We start from the raw sequence: 19,473 nt of genomic DNA on the forward strand, positions 1-19,473 counted from the left end.
AGGAGACGTCACCGCTTGAAATGTTTTCATCCGGAAACACTGACGAGCGAGAGCGCATAGAAGATGCACATCGTCAACAACAACTTAAATTCAAACATAAAGAAATGACAAATGAAAGAGTTTGTCACGTACTTGGAAGCACTGCAGCACAAAATTATTGCATTACACACCAATGCAACTTCTGGTGTTTGGATATTGTTCTTCATGATAAGATCAGTCCACTCAAAATATTTTTTTTCATGATCAATAATACTTTTTAACTTTCTTAGCCATGACAATTAAGTACAACTACATGCAACTACATATAGCTAGGTCAACACCTCAAGGTCAACACCTCAAGGCCGCCTACCAGTGCTAAAATGTAAAATTTCTTTGGCGTCTGCAACAATGCTCTTGCCGGCGAGGACAGCACGGAAAGATTGAGAGGTATGTTACAGTGACGTTAAACCATTGAGAAGCAGTGGCCAGAAACGCTGAAATGATCGTGTTGGAACTGTCCATCTTCACGACGAGGCACAAGATGTCACACACCTGTGTAGAGCAGCTTTTGTGATTTTATTTTTCTGGCGAAGTGATGCCATGGGTGCCAGCGGCCATTCCCTCTGACACAAAGAGCTCCGTGGCAAAGTCACGCAAAGCCATTTGATTCACTATGGAAATATTGAAGGTTCTGTCTGTGCTGTTCACTAAGTGAAAACACGCGCTAATGCATCTATTTCTTCCCCGTACTATTCTGTGTTTACCTTCTTGCTATCCTAAAAAGCATGAGAGAAAGACTTACCTTCTCTCTGCTGGCTTGGCTTGGACAAGTTTGACCCGACTTTTCAAACAAGTGGAAATGTGTCAGAAGAAAAGAAAATGGATTGGCTTGGTCATTGACATTGTGGGGTACCTTGCTCATTCACTCTTTCATTGCCAACCACAAGTGTTAACGCCCACAGGTACTCAAAACAATACAAGTTGCAAAAACATGGTTCTGTCAGACACAACGGTGAGGCATTAAGACCAGTTGACACCAAGCTGAAATTCAAAATCAAGCTCCATAGTCTAGTGAACAATGTTACATGGAGAATAGTACTTAATTTTTCGTTCATGAAGCAAAACAATCCCGAGCACACGGAGTTTGGCCCGTCCCACGTTTAGCCGTGCATGGATTAGCCGTGTCCAGTGTCCAGGGATAAGGATATCCTGGGGGTTGAGATGATGCTGAGTGTTTGGACCATTAAGGCCCCTCGGTGGAGGGAACATGTCCCGTTGGCCTTGGCTTCACGTAGACGGCGCCCCCAAACTGACCCCCCCAATTGGGTATTGGGGTAACCTTTGCGTACTTCCAGTCATCCGGAACTTCTGCACACGATAAAGACTTCCTAAATAGGATGCACAGATATTTCGAGCACCACTTGGCATATCTCGCGAGAAAAGCTGTAGGTGTGCCGTCCATTCCAGGCGATTTCTTTGTATTCAAATTTAACAAGGGAGATAAAATGCCTTTTTCAGTCACTGAGATATTTGCAATTGGTGGGCAATCAACTGGAAGGTAATAAATTGGTTTGCGACCGCTGTCATCCGTAAATACTGAACAGAAAAATTGATTGAAAGATTTTGCTATCAAACTTTTTATAAATTACGGTTTCCCCGTCAATGCAGAATCTGGACAAGGGCTGCTTTTTCGAAGAAAAATGATGCCAGAACTTTGCTGGGGAAGACAGCAGAAAATTCTTCAAAGACACACTTTGATAGTATTCCTTCGCTTTTCTAATTCTTGCCTTTAGTTGCAGACGTATGTTGGAAAGTTTACTGGCATTGCCCTCTGTGGTACACTGACGGTGCCATTTTCTTATTCGTTTAGCCTTCCGTTCCAGCCGCACTATCTCCTTTGTAATCCACGGGCATGTGCACACTTGATTGATTAGTCTCATTGGAACAAAGTCCCTGACGCATTTTAAGACTAGGTTCCTAAAGAAGCACCACAGCTCGTTCACGCAGCATGTGCCTTATTCAGAAAGAAGTATAAAATCAGCCAGCAACTTATCCATGGCGTCCAATATGTCAACGTCCTTAGCGCGGCAAAAGTTTGGAACGAGGCATCTTTTCTTCTTGGTTTCAGTGGGACGGCCAAGTTGAACTGTTAAAGACACCACTTTGTGATCAGATATTCCGTCAAAGATATGTACTTCGGGATCACGACTGAGCACTGCGTTGCTTACAAGGAATAGATCTAAAATCGAAGCTGTATCATTCTGACTGCGCGTGGGCTCTTTTACTAACTGAGCTAAATCATTGAATACTACGAGGTCAACAAAAGGTTCAGCAGCACTAGAAAGGGGCTCAGGAAAATCGGCACTCCAGTCGATTGAAGGCATATTGAAGTCACCACCCAAGAGGGCATTACAAGAATAGCTTTTGCTAGAACACAGGAATTCGTTAAGCTCGAGAAAAAAGTTATCTTGAGTAGGGGGACAGTAGAAGCCTCCTACGATTGAAGTGTTCCCATCCAAATGCACTTTAATCAGGATGCATGCAATTGCAGGTATATGAGGTAGCCTAGACACCAGTAGTGACTGTTGATAAATAATTGCAACACCACTGCTGCGCGGGCTTATATCTTTATGATGAATTCCGTAACCTGGTGTTGTTACTTCCTCGTTGGAGATATCGGGGTGAAGCCAAGTTTCCGTGATTATAACAATATGCGGCTTGAGTGTTAAAATAATACTTTCAATATCATCAGATTTATTAATGATGCTATGTGCATTAAGGTTGATGAAACGGATGGGCTTTTGGGCATCGATTTGGATTCATTGTGACTGGCGTCTTTCTTCAGTTTGTTTGCCTGTGTGAATGCTTCCGTCACTTGCACCATCCCATCGGAATAGCTCGCCATTAATCCTAATTTTGTCATACACTAGTTGGACTTACCCCCAGTAGCTCTAACTTCTGAGGCGCTATCCCAGAGTTTCTTATGGGTACTGAGAAGTCTTCCGAGACCGCAATATCTTTATTTTTTAGTTTGAAACAATTCTGTAGTATGGCCATTTTTTTTTGGGTGGTCGAAAAGCTTGATTATGACTGGGCGTGGTCTAGTCCTGTCTCTGCGCCCAATCCTATGGAGTCGTTCAGCCGACGAAACTTGCACACCGAGAACGCTCTTAAACACGCCTTCAAGCACAGCTTGCTTCAGATCATCATGAATTTGGGCAGCTGTTTCTTTGACCCCAAAAACCAGAAGGTTGTTCCTCCTGGAACAATCTTCTAGATCGACAAATTTGTCCTGCAACCTCTGTACACTTTTCTCGAGGCCAAATACTTTTTTGATGACTTCTTTAATAGCCAATGCCGACTCCTCAACCACCTCTAGCTTCATTTCAATTTCATCTAACCGTTTTTCTATTTTCTTCTGACCATTAAGTAGTTCAATTACGAGTTCATCAGTCGTAGGCCCAGGTCCAGGATTGGGCTGCACGTCCCCAAAAAGCATTAGAAAAGAGAAGACAAAATCCTGAACAACCAGAGCGTACAAAGGCTGCGTGGGCACGTCAGCTGGATTTGAATTTGAATTTGAATTTGAATTTATTTCCATAAATACACAAGTTTATGGAGGAAATAAGGAAAAAAGTTACAAAAGAGCAACTTGACTAGTCCTTAAACCTTCTCGTGACAGCAGCAGCAGATACCAAACACACGGCAAAAAGGGAGGGTAAGCGAGAAAGAACGAAACAAAAACAAAAAAACGTTCCCATACAAGTGTTCAACAGCAAATAGCAATAGAAAAAATACATAACTCAATAAAAAGAAGCCTACTTATACAGAGATTAAAGGCTAATAGGCACCAAAGTAATTTATTAACTTGTTTTTACTGCAAGAAAAAACATCAATACCATCGTTCATTAACTTATTTAATAATTGCGGTAAAGTGTACGAAAGCTTTTGTTTCGCATAGTTGGTACGTGGATATGGCACAAACCAATATTCCGAAAATCTTGTAGCATAATAGCTTCTATTTTGTGTCAAGTTGGCTATAGACCTGGCGTGGTTAATATTTTTCTGGCACTCCTTACCGTATGTTAACGCTAAGCGAAAATTGAAGAGATCAGGAGCTTTAAGTATCTTTAGGTCTTTAAATAATGATTTAGTTGGAAAGTCAAATTGCACATTGCACACAACACGAATAGCTCTCTTTTGCAGAAGAAAAATACGATTATTATTAGTGGCAGATGCTGTGCCCCAAACCAGGCAGCCGTAATTTAGGTGGCACAGAAATAGAGAGGTATAGAGCAGAAGTTCTACCTTCTGTGGAATCTATTTAATAGTGAAAAGAATACCTGTGACTTGAGAAAGCTTGTTTGCTAAAAAATTAGTATGACAGTTCCAAGACCTGTCATGATCAAAGAAAACACCTAAGGTTTTAATGGAATTCACAAGCATGATTTTTGAAGAGCCAAGTTTAATGTCGTCCTTCAGGAGAGCATTCTTATTCTTGGCATGAAACAAAATTACTTTAGTTTTTCCTGTGTTGACAAACTTTCCTGCTTGGGGAAAGTTTGTCAGAAAAAGGTCAGTACAGGTAGATGTGTTAGCTGTGACCCTGGTTGGAATCGAGATAGTATTATGACAGCCATATGCCTGCATCAAACGCAAAAAATTCACGACTCGCTGCGGTATCAGTCAACACGTCAATGTTGAAATCGCCATTGAAAACAACTGTACATTGTAGATCATGTGCATATGAAAATAATTTCTCCAAAAACGACAGTAATCGCTCGACATTCTCATTGGGTAGACAGTCGAATACAGAAAAAATAGTTCCTGCATGCAGCAGCACTGATAAGACTTCACAGTCTTCCGTCAAGAGGCAAAATTCATCAATGCAATTTACTGAAAGGTTACCTTGCACAAGCATGCTAACACCACCTCCATGCGAAGTGGTTCTGGACCTAGTAAAGCATTGATAGCTCGGAACGCACTATGGGGTAGAGTGTTGGTCATACCACGTCTCGGAGAGCATTAGGATATATGAGCTAATAAATATAATTGTCCGATTAATAGCAAGCCACTTAAAAAAGCTATAAAACATATATCAAATCAACCATACCCTTCTCTGCTAATGGCGTAAACGGGTACTGTGCTACCAAAGACTTTTGTACTGAAATTTGAGGCTTTCAAAGAAAAAAATTAAATTCATCGTTTCTATTTCTAGCAGACTGGCAGTTTAGGTGAAAACATTTAGTTGCCCGACTATGACAATTTCCAATATAACTGACAAACTCTGATGAAGGTAACAAGCCTGTGAAAGACATGGCAGTAGAAAACAATTATCCATCAAACACGTTTTATGATTTCAGTTCATCAAGGTCGGCAGCACAGGTGATCGTGGGCGCATGACTGCCTTCTTTTTTCCTTATAAACACTTTTCCGCGATGGTGCCAAGCGAAACTGAATCCATTGGCACTTGCCCAGCCTTTAGCGGTCTTCAAAAGCACCCTGTTATGGGCAGTTAGGTTCTCCAACCTGAAAACACCTTTTTCTACTGTTGGCAGTATTTCACGTTTGTTCAGCCATTGATCCCTTACCGATTGTTGTGCAAAGCATATGATCAAGCATATGAACTCTACAACTAGTAGAGTTCACACATGTCTTAGCAACAGCCCTGGACGACAAATCATCGGTCGACTGTATTTTTCTTGACTTTCAAAAAGCGTTCGACACCGTTTCACATTACCTGTTACTGCAGAAACTAACCAGTTTTAATATTAATCCCCAAGTTATTGCTTGGATCGCCGAATATTTACGCGAGAGGCGACAATATGTAGTCGTAAACGGCGAACAATCTGCAATAAGTAATGTAACGTCAGGGGTACCTCAGGGATCAGTTCTGGGGCCCCTTCTTTTCCTACTTTATATCAATGACATTAATGAAAATGTACAGTCCCATATTAGGTTATTTGCAGATGACTGCATATTATACCGTAAGGTTACATCTGAAAGTGACTGCTTCGTAATTCAAAACGACTTATATGCCATACACGAGTGGTGTGAGCGATGGGAAATGAAACTGAATCTCGAGAAAACGGTGTGTATGAGGTTCTCCAGAAAAAAAAATCCTGGAAAATTTGAATATACGATAAACCACTGTCCAGTAAAAATGGTGTGTGAATATAAATACCTAGGCGTTTACTTCTGCCCCTCTTTATCATGGAATCAGCATGTGGATTATACCGTAGGCAAAGCTTGTCGGAGCTTGGGATTTTTACGACGAAATACATGTGCGTTTCCACAACAAACCCGGGAGCTACTATATAAATCGTGTAAGATCTGCGCTCGAATACGCATGCCCTGTGTGGGATCCTTCATCAGTAACCAACAAAGAAAAACTAGAAAAAGTCCAGTCCATGGCGGCAAGATATGTACTAGATATAGCAATGTATGACAGGCAGTTTAGTGCAACTAAATCTAAGGCAATGCTAAACTGGCAATCTCTCCAGCACCGAAGAGCGTCGTTTCGACTGAAGCTTTTGCACAGCATATATCACTCTCGTACTCGAATTCCGCGCGACGTGTACATAAACCAGCCTCACTACACATCAGCACGCAAAGATCATGAACAGAAGATAAGAGAATATAAATGTAATACATCGGCCTTTAGCAGCTTGTTTTTCCCAAGGACCATCAGTCAGTGGAACCGACTTCCTTCCTCAATTGTACGAATTTCTTGTCCTAACAAGTTCTTTTCTGCATTAAAAGCAATAGAATCTTTTGATCCCTAAGGCTTGGTCAATATCCCGTGTACGTCTAGCAATCATCATGACCTATAAACAATCCCAGCTGCAGATGACATTTTCTTTTAGTGCCTTTTTTTTTACCTTGTCGCATGGTATCTTAATCACTGCATTGTTTCTTTTTTTTCCCAACTTAATATTCGATTTGTTTTTTTTTTTTTGCCTTTTCATTGCGAGTCTCTGTAATCATTCTGCTTTATGTACTCGTTTTTTTTTTCCAATGTGACATGTGACATCTGCAACGTGCCTGTTTCCGATATGGCTGTGTGCAACTTAGCTGTGTGCTTTTCTTTCTTTTTTTGTCGGCCTATAATAATGTGTTGTTGACTTACACAAATTTATGCAAACCTGCAATTTTGATGCTTGTTTTTCATCTGTACCCCCCCACTCTAATGCCTGAATGGGCGCTGTGGTTACTAAATAAATAAATAAATAAAATAACACCGGGAATCTTATCAGGGTTAGAAGGAAGCCTGTGCACGGCAAGAGCAGATTGACTAGTCAGGGGATCAAGCTCTAACTTTGACGCAAGCACGTTTATTTTGTTGATTGGGGACTCATCTTCATGCATTTTGAGGCCATGAATTTCAAGGTTCAGTTTTCTGCTTTGGTATTCCAGATCATTCAATGCAACAGACAGCTTTCGTAGCTCGTTGTTGGCACCGGAGTTTTCAAGCTTGGAAAGCCTGGAATTCATGCTCTTAATTTCAGCGTCATGCTTGGAGACTTGAGCAAGTATTTCGTCATATTTGTTTGGCATTAACTGCAATGATGCCTCAATGCAATCCACCGTTTTCTTTAGGGGTAATAATTCATCAAGCTTACGGTTGATCTCAAGAAGCAGAGAAGCTACAGAGGGTTCCATATTACTATTCATGCAAGGTGTACTTGTTTTGCTCTTGCGGCAATGTTGACACCTCCAGGCTTTCTTATATTCTTCTCCCTTTGACTTGAAAGTCGTTTCGGCGATTCCCGAGCATTCACCGAGATGGTAAATATTGCTGCAGACGCAACATGTCATGAAATCAGCATCAGCTTCAATGTCAACATCACATTTTGCGCAAGTTTCATCTTCTAAGGCACTCATAACTGAGACAGTTAACAGGCAGGCACGGTGACATGGATGAAAAGCAACGCAACCAAGATTTTCAATGTGGTACAAAAAACTAGGCAGCAGCAGCAGTGAGAATACGAAAATCGATTGGATATTAGAGCTAGAAGAAGAAAAACTACACAAACCTGTAAAAAATTGCAAGACAGTTTAAGACAGCGTGTTGGCTGTGCGGCCGCTGCTGCCACAAGACAAGGAAGCACTTGCCAACCACTTCTTATGTAGCGGCTGGTGGCGCTTCAGCTGCTTGGGCCGTGACGCAGGACTTAGCGAAGACAACTCACAGGTAGCTTGATCTTGACGATTAGACTCCAGACAGGCGCAGACTTCGATCCGAGCAAAGCCATGTTCCCAGCACAAGAGCAGCAGCAACTGTAAAAAATCGCAGGACAGTTTTAGACAGCGTGTTGGCTGCGCCGCCGCTGCTTCCACAAGACGAGGAAGCACTTGGCGACCACTTATGTAGCGCCTGGTGGCGCTTCAGCTGCTTGGGCCGTGACGCAGGACTTAGTGAAGACAAATTTCACAGGTAGCTTGATCTTGACGATTAGATTTCAGACAGGCACTAACGTCGATCTGAGCAAAGCCACGTTCCCAGCACAAGAGCAGCAGCAACTGTAAAAAATTGCAGGACAGTTTAAGACAGCGTGTTGGCTGCGCTGCCGCAAGACATCTATCGCTGGATTTAACGTTAGCTTTGTTACTGACCTGCTTGTAAAAAAAGCAACGGGTTGGTCATGTTGGCTGGCGGCCAGCCGACGAGCCCACTGGATGGTGCCGGTGGTGGCTGGCTTCTTATGTGCTCTTGATGATGTCGATAGGCCTGGACGTGTTGACGCCCAGCAATCGTCATGGTGTGGCGGTGTGTACGCGCAGTCTCTGTAAGAAGCTGCCGTGGTGATGAACAAGGACGCTGAATCTTGCAATGCGCCGACCGCTGTCGTGCCGGACAGGAAAAACTGCGTGCAAAAAGCAACGGGTTGGTCATGTTGACTGGTGGCCAGCCGACGAGCCCGCTTGTGTGAATTACGCTGGTTGTCACAAAAGGAAGAATTGCAAACTGACAAGGAAGGTTGCTTTTTAGCTTCCTGTCCATCCCTTGTCGGCAGAGAATTTGTAATTTCGTATTACTTACATGCCTTTTCCACGTTGTACAAAAGTTTCACGCAGATGGCTCTTTGCATGTATAATGGTTGTAGAGATTTATTCGCTGTGATGTCCGTCTAAAGAATGTGTTCAAACAAGTTGCCCTCTGCCATAATGCAGTATTGGCACCTTTTCAGCGCGTCCGATGTAGCTTTTTTGATGACGCAAGATGGTATCTCGCTGCAGGCCTTAGCAATCTCTGCCTTTAGCGCTTCTGGTAGTCGTAGGTTTGCGGTACACTCGGTCTTTCACATATCCCCATAAGAAGTCAAGAGGCGTCAAGTTTGGTGACCTTGCAGGCCATGCCACTGGTCCAGGCCGCCCGACCCACTGGCGTTTGAAGGCTTTGTCAAGCCAGACTTGTTCAAGGCTGCTGCAGTGAGCCAAGTTTGCTGTTGAACGAAGTTCGCTTTAAAAATGCAAAAGGAAGGTCACAGCGAAAATCTTCGACTGGCCCTTCCAAAATGTTCATGTACCGCTGAGCAGTGAGCTTGTGGTAAAAAAATATGGGGCCAATTATTCTTTCATCAAAGATACCGCACTACACGCTGAATGACCATTGGGACTGGTGTCTGGCCTGCGCCACCCAATGCAGGTTTGTTTCGCTCCAGTAATGCGCATTATGGATGTTGACTTGAGAATTTCTGGAGAAGGTTGCCTCATATGCCCAGAGCACTTCGTCAACGAAATCTGGCATTTCATCACTGTCAACAAGGATCCAATTTGAGAAGTCAAGTCACCATTTAAAGTCTCTTTCTTGCAGGTTTTGATGCAGTTTGAGGTGATACGGATGCATTTTAGCCTTCCTAAGAACTCTTGACACTGAAGACATTGAAATGCCGGCCTCACCACTCACATCACGCACGCTGGTATGAGGGTTTGCAGTTATGAAAGTCAAAATATCTCCTTTGGCGTCTTCACTGATGGTCCCCTTTCTGTGCCGCGTCTTCTTGAAGCTACCTGTTTCTTTCAGTGTCAAGTAACTCCTCATAATTGTGTTCATGCTAGGTCTTCCCCCACATTGGCAGTTTCGGTATACCTTGGCAGCTTTCCTCTTGTCGCCCCGTGCCGCTCCCAAGGCTAAGACTATGTTCGCCTTCTGCTCGCTTGAGTACAGCATGCTTTAGGCACTGCAAACGAATTCTTTGAAACCGTTGTGCGGCACAACAGTAATAGACAGTTGAGCTCACATGCATCTAGCCGCTGGCACAGCTTAGAAAAAAAGCGACATTGTAACCAATGATGCTGTCTCTCACACAGGTTTCAGATGTATGATGCACATTTGTGTGTATTTTTTCTATTCCGCATCCACTTGAACGCTGAAAAAAAAAAAATTGCTCTTCTCGTCATATAAGAATAAACGGCTGTTGACGGCGCATTCTTCGGCGACAGGCGCGAGCGACTGCTGACGAAACGCTTTTTCGGAGAGCCGTCGCCAGCCGCTGCTGGTAATGTCAGAGTCGAGCAAAGGTTGAAGCCCTTTCTCGTAAGTGAAGGGAACGTGCAGCGCTGGCGATGTTTTTACAAATCACTCATGAGAGCACTGTAATCGCGGCACATTCAGGCACACAGAGCGCGCTGTCACGTGGTATTTTTTAAACTCTGCGGGCTTTCGTTTTCTCCGAATAAAAACGGCCATGCTAAGTCTATATCGTTGGAAGTGCCTGGGTTGGGCAATATTTGTGTTGCTCCACAACTTTCCTATTGATGCCTGAATGTTTCAAGCTATATTAAAAAAATTAATTTATCTCAGCTAATTACTAAAAAAAAAGACGAGCAAAAAAATGGTGCTGTAAGAATAGATAAACGCTAACAACATCCACACGATTTCTGTTCTGATGAACGCATGGGTTCTGATGAACGCATGAACGCATGGGTCCAAGTTAGTTGGGACACTCTGTATGTATGATATTGTAACTTGATCACTGGTATTTTGAATGAATGTGAAGCAGTAATTGTAGCTCAGACAGTTTTTGAGAGTTTTTATGTGAAACTTCAACGAAGCACCTCAAGGGACACAACTGAAAGTAATAATTTGCTATTTTTAGTATAAGTACTGATAGTAAAAAAAGAATCTAAAATATACAAGATATGCACCTGGCTCTTAGTTACCAACTTTTGTAAGTCAGATCATGCAAAAGAATTATGAAATTATTATGAAGATTTGTTGGCATCAATATTAGCCATACTGAAGCCCATGCTATGTGGGAAAGCAGTAGCTTTGCAAATGTGAAAACAGGTAAGTTCCTGTTGTACAGAGAGCAATTGTATTGACTCATTGCAGCAGGCAGCTGGTTCTCTATTTACTGCATTCTTTAGGCTCGGGAAGGATTGTCAGGTCAGGGAGCATGCAGAAGCCTCTTCATACTTAATTACTGTGTTCAATCGGCCTTTTTCTTACAAGTAACGTGGTCTAGTTTGCATTCAACTGGCGCAGGAGCATCCATGTGCTTTGTTCAGTTCCTGTACAGAGCTTTACAGTGTTGCACAATATTGTACAGTAAAGAATAAGGGCGGTCATGCAGGTTGTGTTGAAAATGTAGGAGATTAGACTGCTTATTAAGTTCGGTCGAAGCTTGGTCTGAAATCGACCGCATCTTGTGTGAGTGAAAACTGACTACGGGAAGGATTGCTCCTAATAATACGTACAGACGGTGACGAAATGCTGCAACCCATGGTGGTAAAAATAAAGTTGCGTTTGATCTTACTTGAACACAATTATCAAAATAACACGCACTCATCAGCATCTGCGACTGTTTGAGACATTGTTAAAACAGCCTCTATGTTGATTGGGAAAATTAGACAACCTGAGAGAAGCTCCTGTGGCTTCGCTGCTGCTGCTGTTTAAAAATTGCGTTATAAGTGCAAATTTTGCTTAGTTTTTTGAAGAAGTGCTAGGAGCGCTGGAGGCTAGCTTCGACGATACCTCCACTCAAAGTTTTATTTTTCCAGATTCCCCAATATGCCAAAAATAGTCAAATTTGACAAATTGTTAAAGTTCAGTTATCATTGCAGGCAGGGCGTGACGTCGCTAGTAGGACAATTCCAGCGGAAATGTTTAGCAGTGCTAGAAAAGCTTGCGGTCAAATATGATTGATTTCTATAAACATGGTAACAAAAGAGTGAGGTCTTAGCACATACACTAACCAGTGTCCAGTGCTGTGCAGGCTTTTGCAGAGTGAAAGGGCCAGTGCAATGTGTGTTGAATGTGTATTTTCAGGAGACGGCTCCCCCTCCTCCTCATAATCGGTCTTGGGCACTTGGAAATGGAAGTCCTTTGGACCATCCCTCGGCTAAGAAATGGCGTCACCAGTTGCTTCACAACCTCCGAACAGACCACACTGTTTTGTTTGACAGTGTGGTAGGTCCAAAATGTTTTTTCTATGTGAGGGGTACAGGCACAACCTCATTTCTTACCATGCTCGCTCTCGTCATTTGAAAATTCTGTTTGACTTCAACGTAACCTGTGATACTTTTTTGTATCTGTGATAAGTGACAGTACCGCTCTGAGATGACTGCAGCCATTTGTGTGCACCTTGTCGCACTTTCATTCTCTGGCACTGTCTGTCCATCAAAACTCCTAGTCAGGCACACCACTTTAGCACTGCCATGCTGCAGCATTTGAACATTGCTAATTTTAAGTATGTATTTACAGCCTTACTCTTGCAAGGTATTCAAAAGTGGCAGTGCAATACTTTGGCCGTTCTTGAAAATGCAGCATATTTTAGTCACATCTAGTCTTTTTTAAAGTTTTGGGCTTACTCTAAACTTCTTATGATCAGCAAATATGATCTTCAGATTTCTATAGCCCATAGTATCTTGTCATGTCTTTCAAAATGCAGAAGTTTGTTTTCGTTGGCAACATTCTTTCTCCGCTCAATTCACTTGCTGCCTTATTCCTTCAGGGATCTTCCACGCATAACTTGTACATGAAATCAGCAAATTGACAGCATGTGTATTTACTGTGCTCAAGCCGCCGACCTAACTCTCATTGAGTGAAGTGCTTCAGCAACTGCATTTTTTCTCAATGTTTCTTGTAACATTATAATCTGTCTGGATTACTCTTTAGTCATTAGTCAAGCCTTGCTCTTACATTTCTATCGCACATCTCATGCTCCCACCACTATCCATGATCTCTTTGCCCCTCTTCTTGTTATCTGTCCTACATCCTATATTCACATATTTTTTGGTATCCATCGAACTAAAATGTTCTTTCGCCTCCTGTGAGTAGGTCACTCACTCATACTTATCATTTGGCATGCATACATGTGTTACTAATTGAATTCCTGCCGAATGAGATTTAAAAAATAGGGTAACCAAGAAACATTGTTTAACAAGTGCATGACCTTGTCTCAGCTATGCTGTGGTTACACATTGCCCTTGTGTTCGTGGCACCACGTACCTGGACTTGTTTTCTGTTTCTTTCCCTCTTAGTCATCTGCAAGGTACCTGCTCATGTCTTAACCATTCATAACCAGTTTATTGGGCATTGTTGTTACCTCCGAACATTGAGGTTCAAATGCCACTGCTAGTGTCTTTTTCATGTTGAAGTATTCAACAATATGAAGTATTTTGAGGTCTAGCCTGTTTTATTTTGCTTCATTTTAACCTATAATTTACTCTACATAGCTTTGAATATTTTGTCTTTTCCTCAAAAGAGATGTTTGCTTTGCTTCTTAGCACCTGTTTTTTTTAACTAACTCGTGGCAAAATAGATGCCATTGATGCCCCACTTTTTCAATTTGTCTGTCTCTCAAGAACTGAGGCATATATCTTGCAACCATTGTTTTACCTATTTTAACCTAATTCATTGTTTTGTTTGTTGTTAATGAACACAACTGTCATTCCACTAGGGTGGTTTCAAGCCTTTTTAGCACTCCTGCACTCCTGCTCAGCCTGCCCACGAAGAGCATATGGCACTGGCCGCGCCTTGCAAAAGACCGGCGTAACTCCTTTGAGCTTAATACTGGCTTTAAAGCCTTGATAGCACCGTAACCAGGTTCAAACATTTTTTGTACATTTCAGTTAGCGGAACTGCCTTAGCCACAGTCTTCATGCTCATGACTTCTTGCTACTTAATTTTAAGTTTGGTCAGCCAGTTTCGACCAAGTAATGTTGGCATCCTAGCTCCTTCGGGATCCTCATTTGGCTCCTTTGGCATCCTAGCTCAGTGGCAGTGAATAGCACTGATCATAATATCGAGCATCAATATCAATCTGATTCTGTTCTAACATAACTATAATAGCAGGCGTCCCTGAAATTTTGTCGGTGTGACAAAGCATACGTAACCGATTTCCCACGACAGCATAGTCCAGCTGCTTAACTACTCTAGGTTTACAAATTTTAGCCACGTTTTAGCCAATTTTAGACAAACGCCGAGGCGTACTTGAGAAACGTCTTTATTCCGTCTGGCCTACTCTACATAGCTTTGAATATTTTGTCTTTTCCTCAAAAGAGATGTTTGCTTCTTAGCACCTGTTTTTTTAACAAACTCGTGGCAAAATAGATGCCATTGATACCCCACTTTTTCAATTTGTCTGTCTCTCAAGAACTGAGGCATATATCTTGCAACCATTGTTTTACCTATTTTAACCTAATTCATTGTTTTGTTTGTTGTTAATGAACACAACTGTCATTCCACTAGGGTGGTTTTAAGCCTTTTTAGATTTGTTAACGATGAAAAAAAAAGGACAAAGTCACTTTTTTTTCTTTGCGCAGTATTTCTTACTAACCACAAACTGCCATGGCCGCTATTGACTTCTGAATCTTTGCTGTACATTTTTTTTTTTTGCCTAATGAATTGAGGCATGCATCTCACAGCCACTGTATTTCCTATTTAAACCTGTTTCATTGTTTTGTTTGTTCATTAATAAAAATTTTCATCCCACCAGGGTGGTTCCTAGACTTTTTTTTTTACATTCTACGTGATAAAGAAAAGAACAGAGTCGCTGCTTTTTCTCTGCATAGTATTTTTTGCTAACCACAAACTGCCACAGTCACTTGAAACCTCAAGACCAAGACCTGAAGCACAAGGCACCTCAGTATTATTTCTGTTTGCAGTATTCACTGGTCCGTTACCTTACAGAGCTTCCATATCATTACAGAGAAACACAATTTGTGTACAGCACATTACAATCTATGCACTAGTAGCAATCCCAAGGTGGAGGCGATTCCTCTCGCCATATCATTTTCGATTGTGTCATGTTGCCGCTGCTATACGAACAGCGGAGTACTTCGCAAATCTGGTCCAGTAAGAAAAGTTGGGGAAGGTCTGCCGAGTGCAATCAGCCAAAGTTTGAGCAGACAAGTCATCCGTGATGCCTGTGGTGGACAGAGACCAGCTTGGAGGTTTGCGCAGCTATGACAGGCTCCTGCATGCCCTCGCTGCTTTTAAGGCGAAAGCCTTTCTAGGCTCGTGGTGAAGTTAGTGTCAGCAGACCTGATGCCGGAGTGTCCACCGAAGTGTCATGCGATGAAAAGACAGATTAAAGAATGATTGATTGTGACAGTTAGTGAATGATAACATTATTATAGAGATTAGTAGAGGTTAATGACTTGTAATGACTACTAATGGCTCCAAAATGACCAATATGTCTAACAATGGCTTGTAATGACCATAATTGATTAGAAATGTCTAGTAATGACTAATGTCTAACGGTTTGTAATGACCACAATTGAGTACAAATGACTATGGATGCTTACTATATTTAGCTGCAACATCTAAGTGTACTCTTTCCCGTGGGAAATCGCTCACTCTCCACTGACACAAATGTACTAGCTGCATTGAAAGGAGAACAGATTGACAAGTTTTGCATCGCCGTGTCGCCCCGCCGTGATTGCTCAGTGGCTATGGTGCTGAGCTGTCAAGCTCGAGGTCGCGGGATGGAATCCCGGCTACGGCAGCCGCATTTCGATGGGGGCGAAAACACCCGTGTACTTAGATTGAGGTGCATGTTAAATAACCCCAGGTGGTCGGAATTTCCGGAGTTCTCCATTACGGAGTGCCCCATAATCGAAAAGCAGTTTTCGCACGTAAAACCCCATATATTTTTTTTCATTGGCGTACCACTTGTTCTATAGCGTTATGGATGCCTGGCCACCGCACCATTGAACATGCCAGATATGACGACATTGTCTAAGTAGCAGGCGGTTCCCGGTAAGCCACCCATGGTATTATTGCTACCTGGCAGGCGCGCACGCGATGCCATAAGGCAAACGCTCGAACCTGAAAAGGCCAAGATGCGTGTTCACTGTTAGCAATTCTTGTGCTAGCTCTTCTAATTCAAGCTGTGGATACGCCTTTGATTAGGCAATGACCGAGAAGACGGTTCCACCTTGTAATGTGAAAATATCCTCCGGTAAGGGCAGGGTGTAGTGGTCAACTTCTATTACTGGATTGACAGTGACACGATAGTCACTTAACAGACGTAGCCCTTTATCTTTCTTAGGCACGATAACAAGAGGCGTCGGCCAAGCACTGTACCTTACACTGTACACGACTCCTGCCTTTTCCATGTTCACCAATTCCTGCTGGGTGGAGCCGCCGGATTGATATCCCCTCAGGACCTAAATAAAGTTCTCACTCACTCCTGCTCAGCCTGCCCACGAAGAGCATATGGCACTGGCCGCGCCTTGCAAAAGACCGGCGTAACTCCTTCTTTGAGCTTAATAGTGGCTTTAAAGCCTTGATAGCGCCGTAACCAGGTTCAAACATTTTTGTACATTTCAGTTAGCGGAACTGCCTTAGCCACAGTCTTCATGCTCGTGACTTCTTGCTACTTAATTTTAATTTTGGTCAGCCAGTTTCGACCAAGTAATGTTGGCATCCTAGCTCCTTCGGGATCCTCATTTGGCTCCTTTGGCATCCTAGCTCAGCGGCAGTGAATAGCACTGATCATAATATCGAGCATCAATAGCAATCTGATTCTGTTCTAACATAACTAAAATAGCAGGCGTCCCTGAAATTTTGTCGGTGTGACAAAGCGTACGTAACCGATTTCCCGCGACAGCATAGTCCAGCTGCTTAACTACTCTAGGTTTACCAATTTTAGCCACGTTTTAGCCAATTTTAGACAAACGCCGAGGCGTACTTGAGAAACGTCTTTATTCCGTCTGGCCTACTGGCCGCATCGCAGCAACGAAGAAAACATTCACCTCACATCGCACATACGCAGAACAAACACTCAAGTTCACGAATCGCAGTCGCGGCGCAGTCTCGAGCCGCGTTCGATGTAACACTGTATCTTGATTAAAAAGTTAATGTTTTATATTGTTAAAGGGACCCTGAAACGATTTTGGCGATTTTCTACAAACGTACTGAGTCGTTAGAGTAGGTTCTTCTGATCATTAATTCATGCATCTAAGTGCTCTGCGTAAAGCGTGTAATTTATTATAAGGTTTTAAAAATACCCATCGCTGCCGATCGCAGCGCACTGCTCGGCGGAATTTTAAGCCGCCCCTACCCATATGATGCAAATAACCCATATTACGTCACATGGGCGAGCTATCTGATTGGCTGACCAGGGCGCGTGGTCGATAATTTTTCCAACTTTATGGTGAACAAATGATGCTCGTAATAGTTGGAATGTTAGTTACTTTGTTTTTGTAAAAAGAAAATAACTTAAAGAGAATACACAAGAATAGTTTTTTAGTACACTTCAGCACTTCCGGCACACAGCAAGTGTCGTCTGCTTGTGTTACAACGTACTCCATTTTGACGAGAGCTCCCTGGTCAGAGTCGGTCTCAGTCTTTTCGCGAGCACTATGATTCGACTTTGTTGCCTTGTGGACTGCAAACCTAGCGACCTGCAAACCGCGAGTCCAGTATTAGGGCAAACGCAAGCGCAAGGGGACAGGGTCTGGCCGCTTGACTGTGCCGGGATGAGCCACGAGATGAGCAGAAGGGCAAATGTGAATGGTCTGCACGGTGCAGCCACCTGGTGGCACAGAGCTCAACCATACACAGTAGCAGCAACGAAGTGTATTCTTTGCTGCTGGTGTGTATTTTTCGCAGGAGTGTAATCACCAACACGTTGATTTATAAATGTTTAAAATGCTTTACACTTGGTTAGAGCAATATTAGCGCTTTGTTTGACTGGTTAAGCGCTGCGCCAGCAAGTGTCTGGACCGTGCAGACCGATCAGGCTGCTCACGTACGTCTACGCTAAAGTTCCTTCATCAGCTTGAGTTTATGCCTCCAGTCATTTGCCGAAATGACCAGCTTGCCTGTTTTTAGCGGAGTACCGGACACGTTCGGCGCTACGACAGAATGCTCGCAACGCACGCTGCTTCGATAGCTCTCGGTCGACGGCCAAGCGGCTAGCGGAGAGGTCTCGCGCGGAAGGGGGCGTGCTCCTAAACAACCGGAAGTGAGCGATGTGACGTCGCATCGTGACGCTGAACCAGTGAAGGCGGAGCTTAGCGCCGCTCGCTCGGCGAGCGAGTTGAGGAGGAAAAGCATAGCTAGGGAGGAGGGTAACTTCTAATCGCTTGCAGCTCCATTAATACGTAACGCTTCACTTAAATTGTGGTGCGAATGTTCTACTTAAGCTGTACCCTACGCGCCTACAAAATTTGTCCGAACCGTTTCAGGGGCCCTTTAAAGCAAAAGCAAGTTCGGCATTTTGCACTGTCTAGCTGCTGCCTTTATTCAAACTTAAACGTGAGATAGTTCAGTATAATCAGGTATACAAGAGACTGGTGATAAAGTAGTATCCCAAAGCAACACTTCTAATGCCGGGTAAGTCACCTTCGTTCATATATTTTCGTGTGACCCGAATTGGCTTAGGACAATCAGTGGCGTAGCAACAGGGGGGGCCCGGGGGCCGTGGGCCCCGGGTGCAAGGGGCCAGTGAGGGGGGGGGGGGGGTGTCATATACGTCTGAAGACACCCCTCTTTCCACCGGCTACACCCGGAGAGGGGGGTGTCAGAACACCTATGGGCCCCGGGTGCCAGACGACCTAGCTACGCCACTGAGGACAATACCTCACACGTACCAATGACGCATCACCTTAGATGATGCGTCACACAAAATTGAAAGCATATCATGATGTGATCAAACAAGAACATTGCCCCTTGTCATTGAGGTGTTAACATGCTGGTTGTGCCAGAAAGTGCAAAGTGATTTGTAGAGGTAGCAAATTCATCGGAACATCTATAGCCTCAAGTAATTCTGAGCATCTGCATTGACTTGCGATTGAGAAGGCACTACACACAAAAGATGTATTCAAGTAAGGGTCCATGCTGAACAATTACCCACCAAGTGAAAGTTAAAATTTGACAGCCTAATGGGCCAAGGCGAATAAGCTGCTAAATTGTGATAATGCCTAGAATGATATTAATGGAATAGATGACAAAATATAGCACAGGTAAAATTATAGTTATGACAAAATTTTAAAAGCACCTCTGCAAACAGCTGGAACCCTCAGCATCATGCCTGT

General features: G+C 43.2%; 1 protein-coding gene across 6 annotated transcripts in view; it reads left to right on the plus strand.

The window, feature by feature from the left end:
• LOC139051334 (nascent polypeptide-associated complex subunit alpha, muscle-specific form-like) overlaps positions 1–14,923 on the plus strand; it is a 129,280-nt gene extending 114,357 nt beyond the window's left edge. For all 6 annotated transcript variants that reach the window (XM_070528346.1, XM_070528347.1, XM_070528348.1 and 3 more), the window contains one exon: positions 12,254–14,923. In XM_070528346.1, the coding sequence (XP_070384447.1) occupies positions 12,254–12,279 (26 nt within the window). In that variant the 3' untranslated portion in view covers positions 12,280–14,923. The remainder of the gene's footprint in view (positions 1–12,253) is intronic.
• The last annotated feature ends 4,550 nt before the right edge of the window (positions 14,924–19,473 follow it).

Source organism: Dermacentor albipictus, unplaced genomic scaffold (assembly GCF_038994185.2).
Source record: "Dermacentor albipictus isolate Rhodes 1998 colony unplaced genomic scaffold, USDA_Dalb.pri_finalv2 scaffold_11, whole genome shotgun sequence".
Taxonomy (NCBI): Eukaryota; Metazoa; Arthropoda; class Arachnida; order Ixodida; family Ixodidae; genus Dermacentor; species Dermacentor albipictus.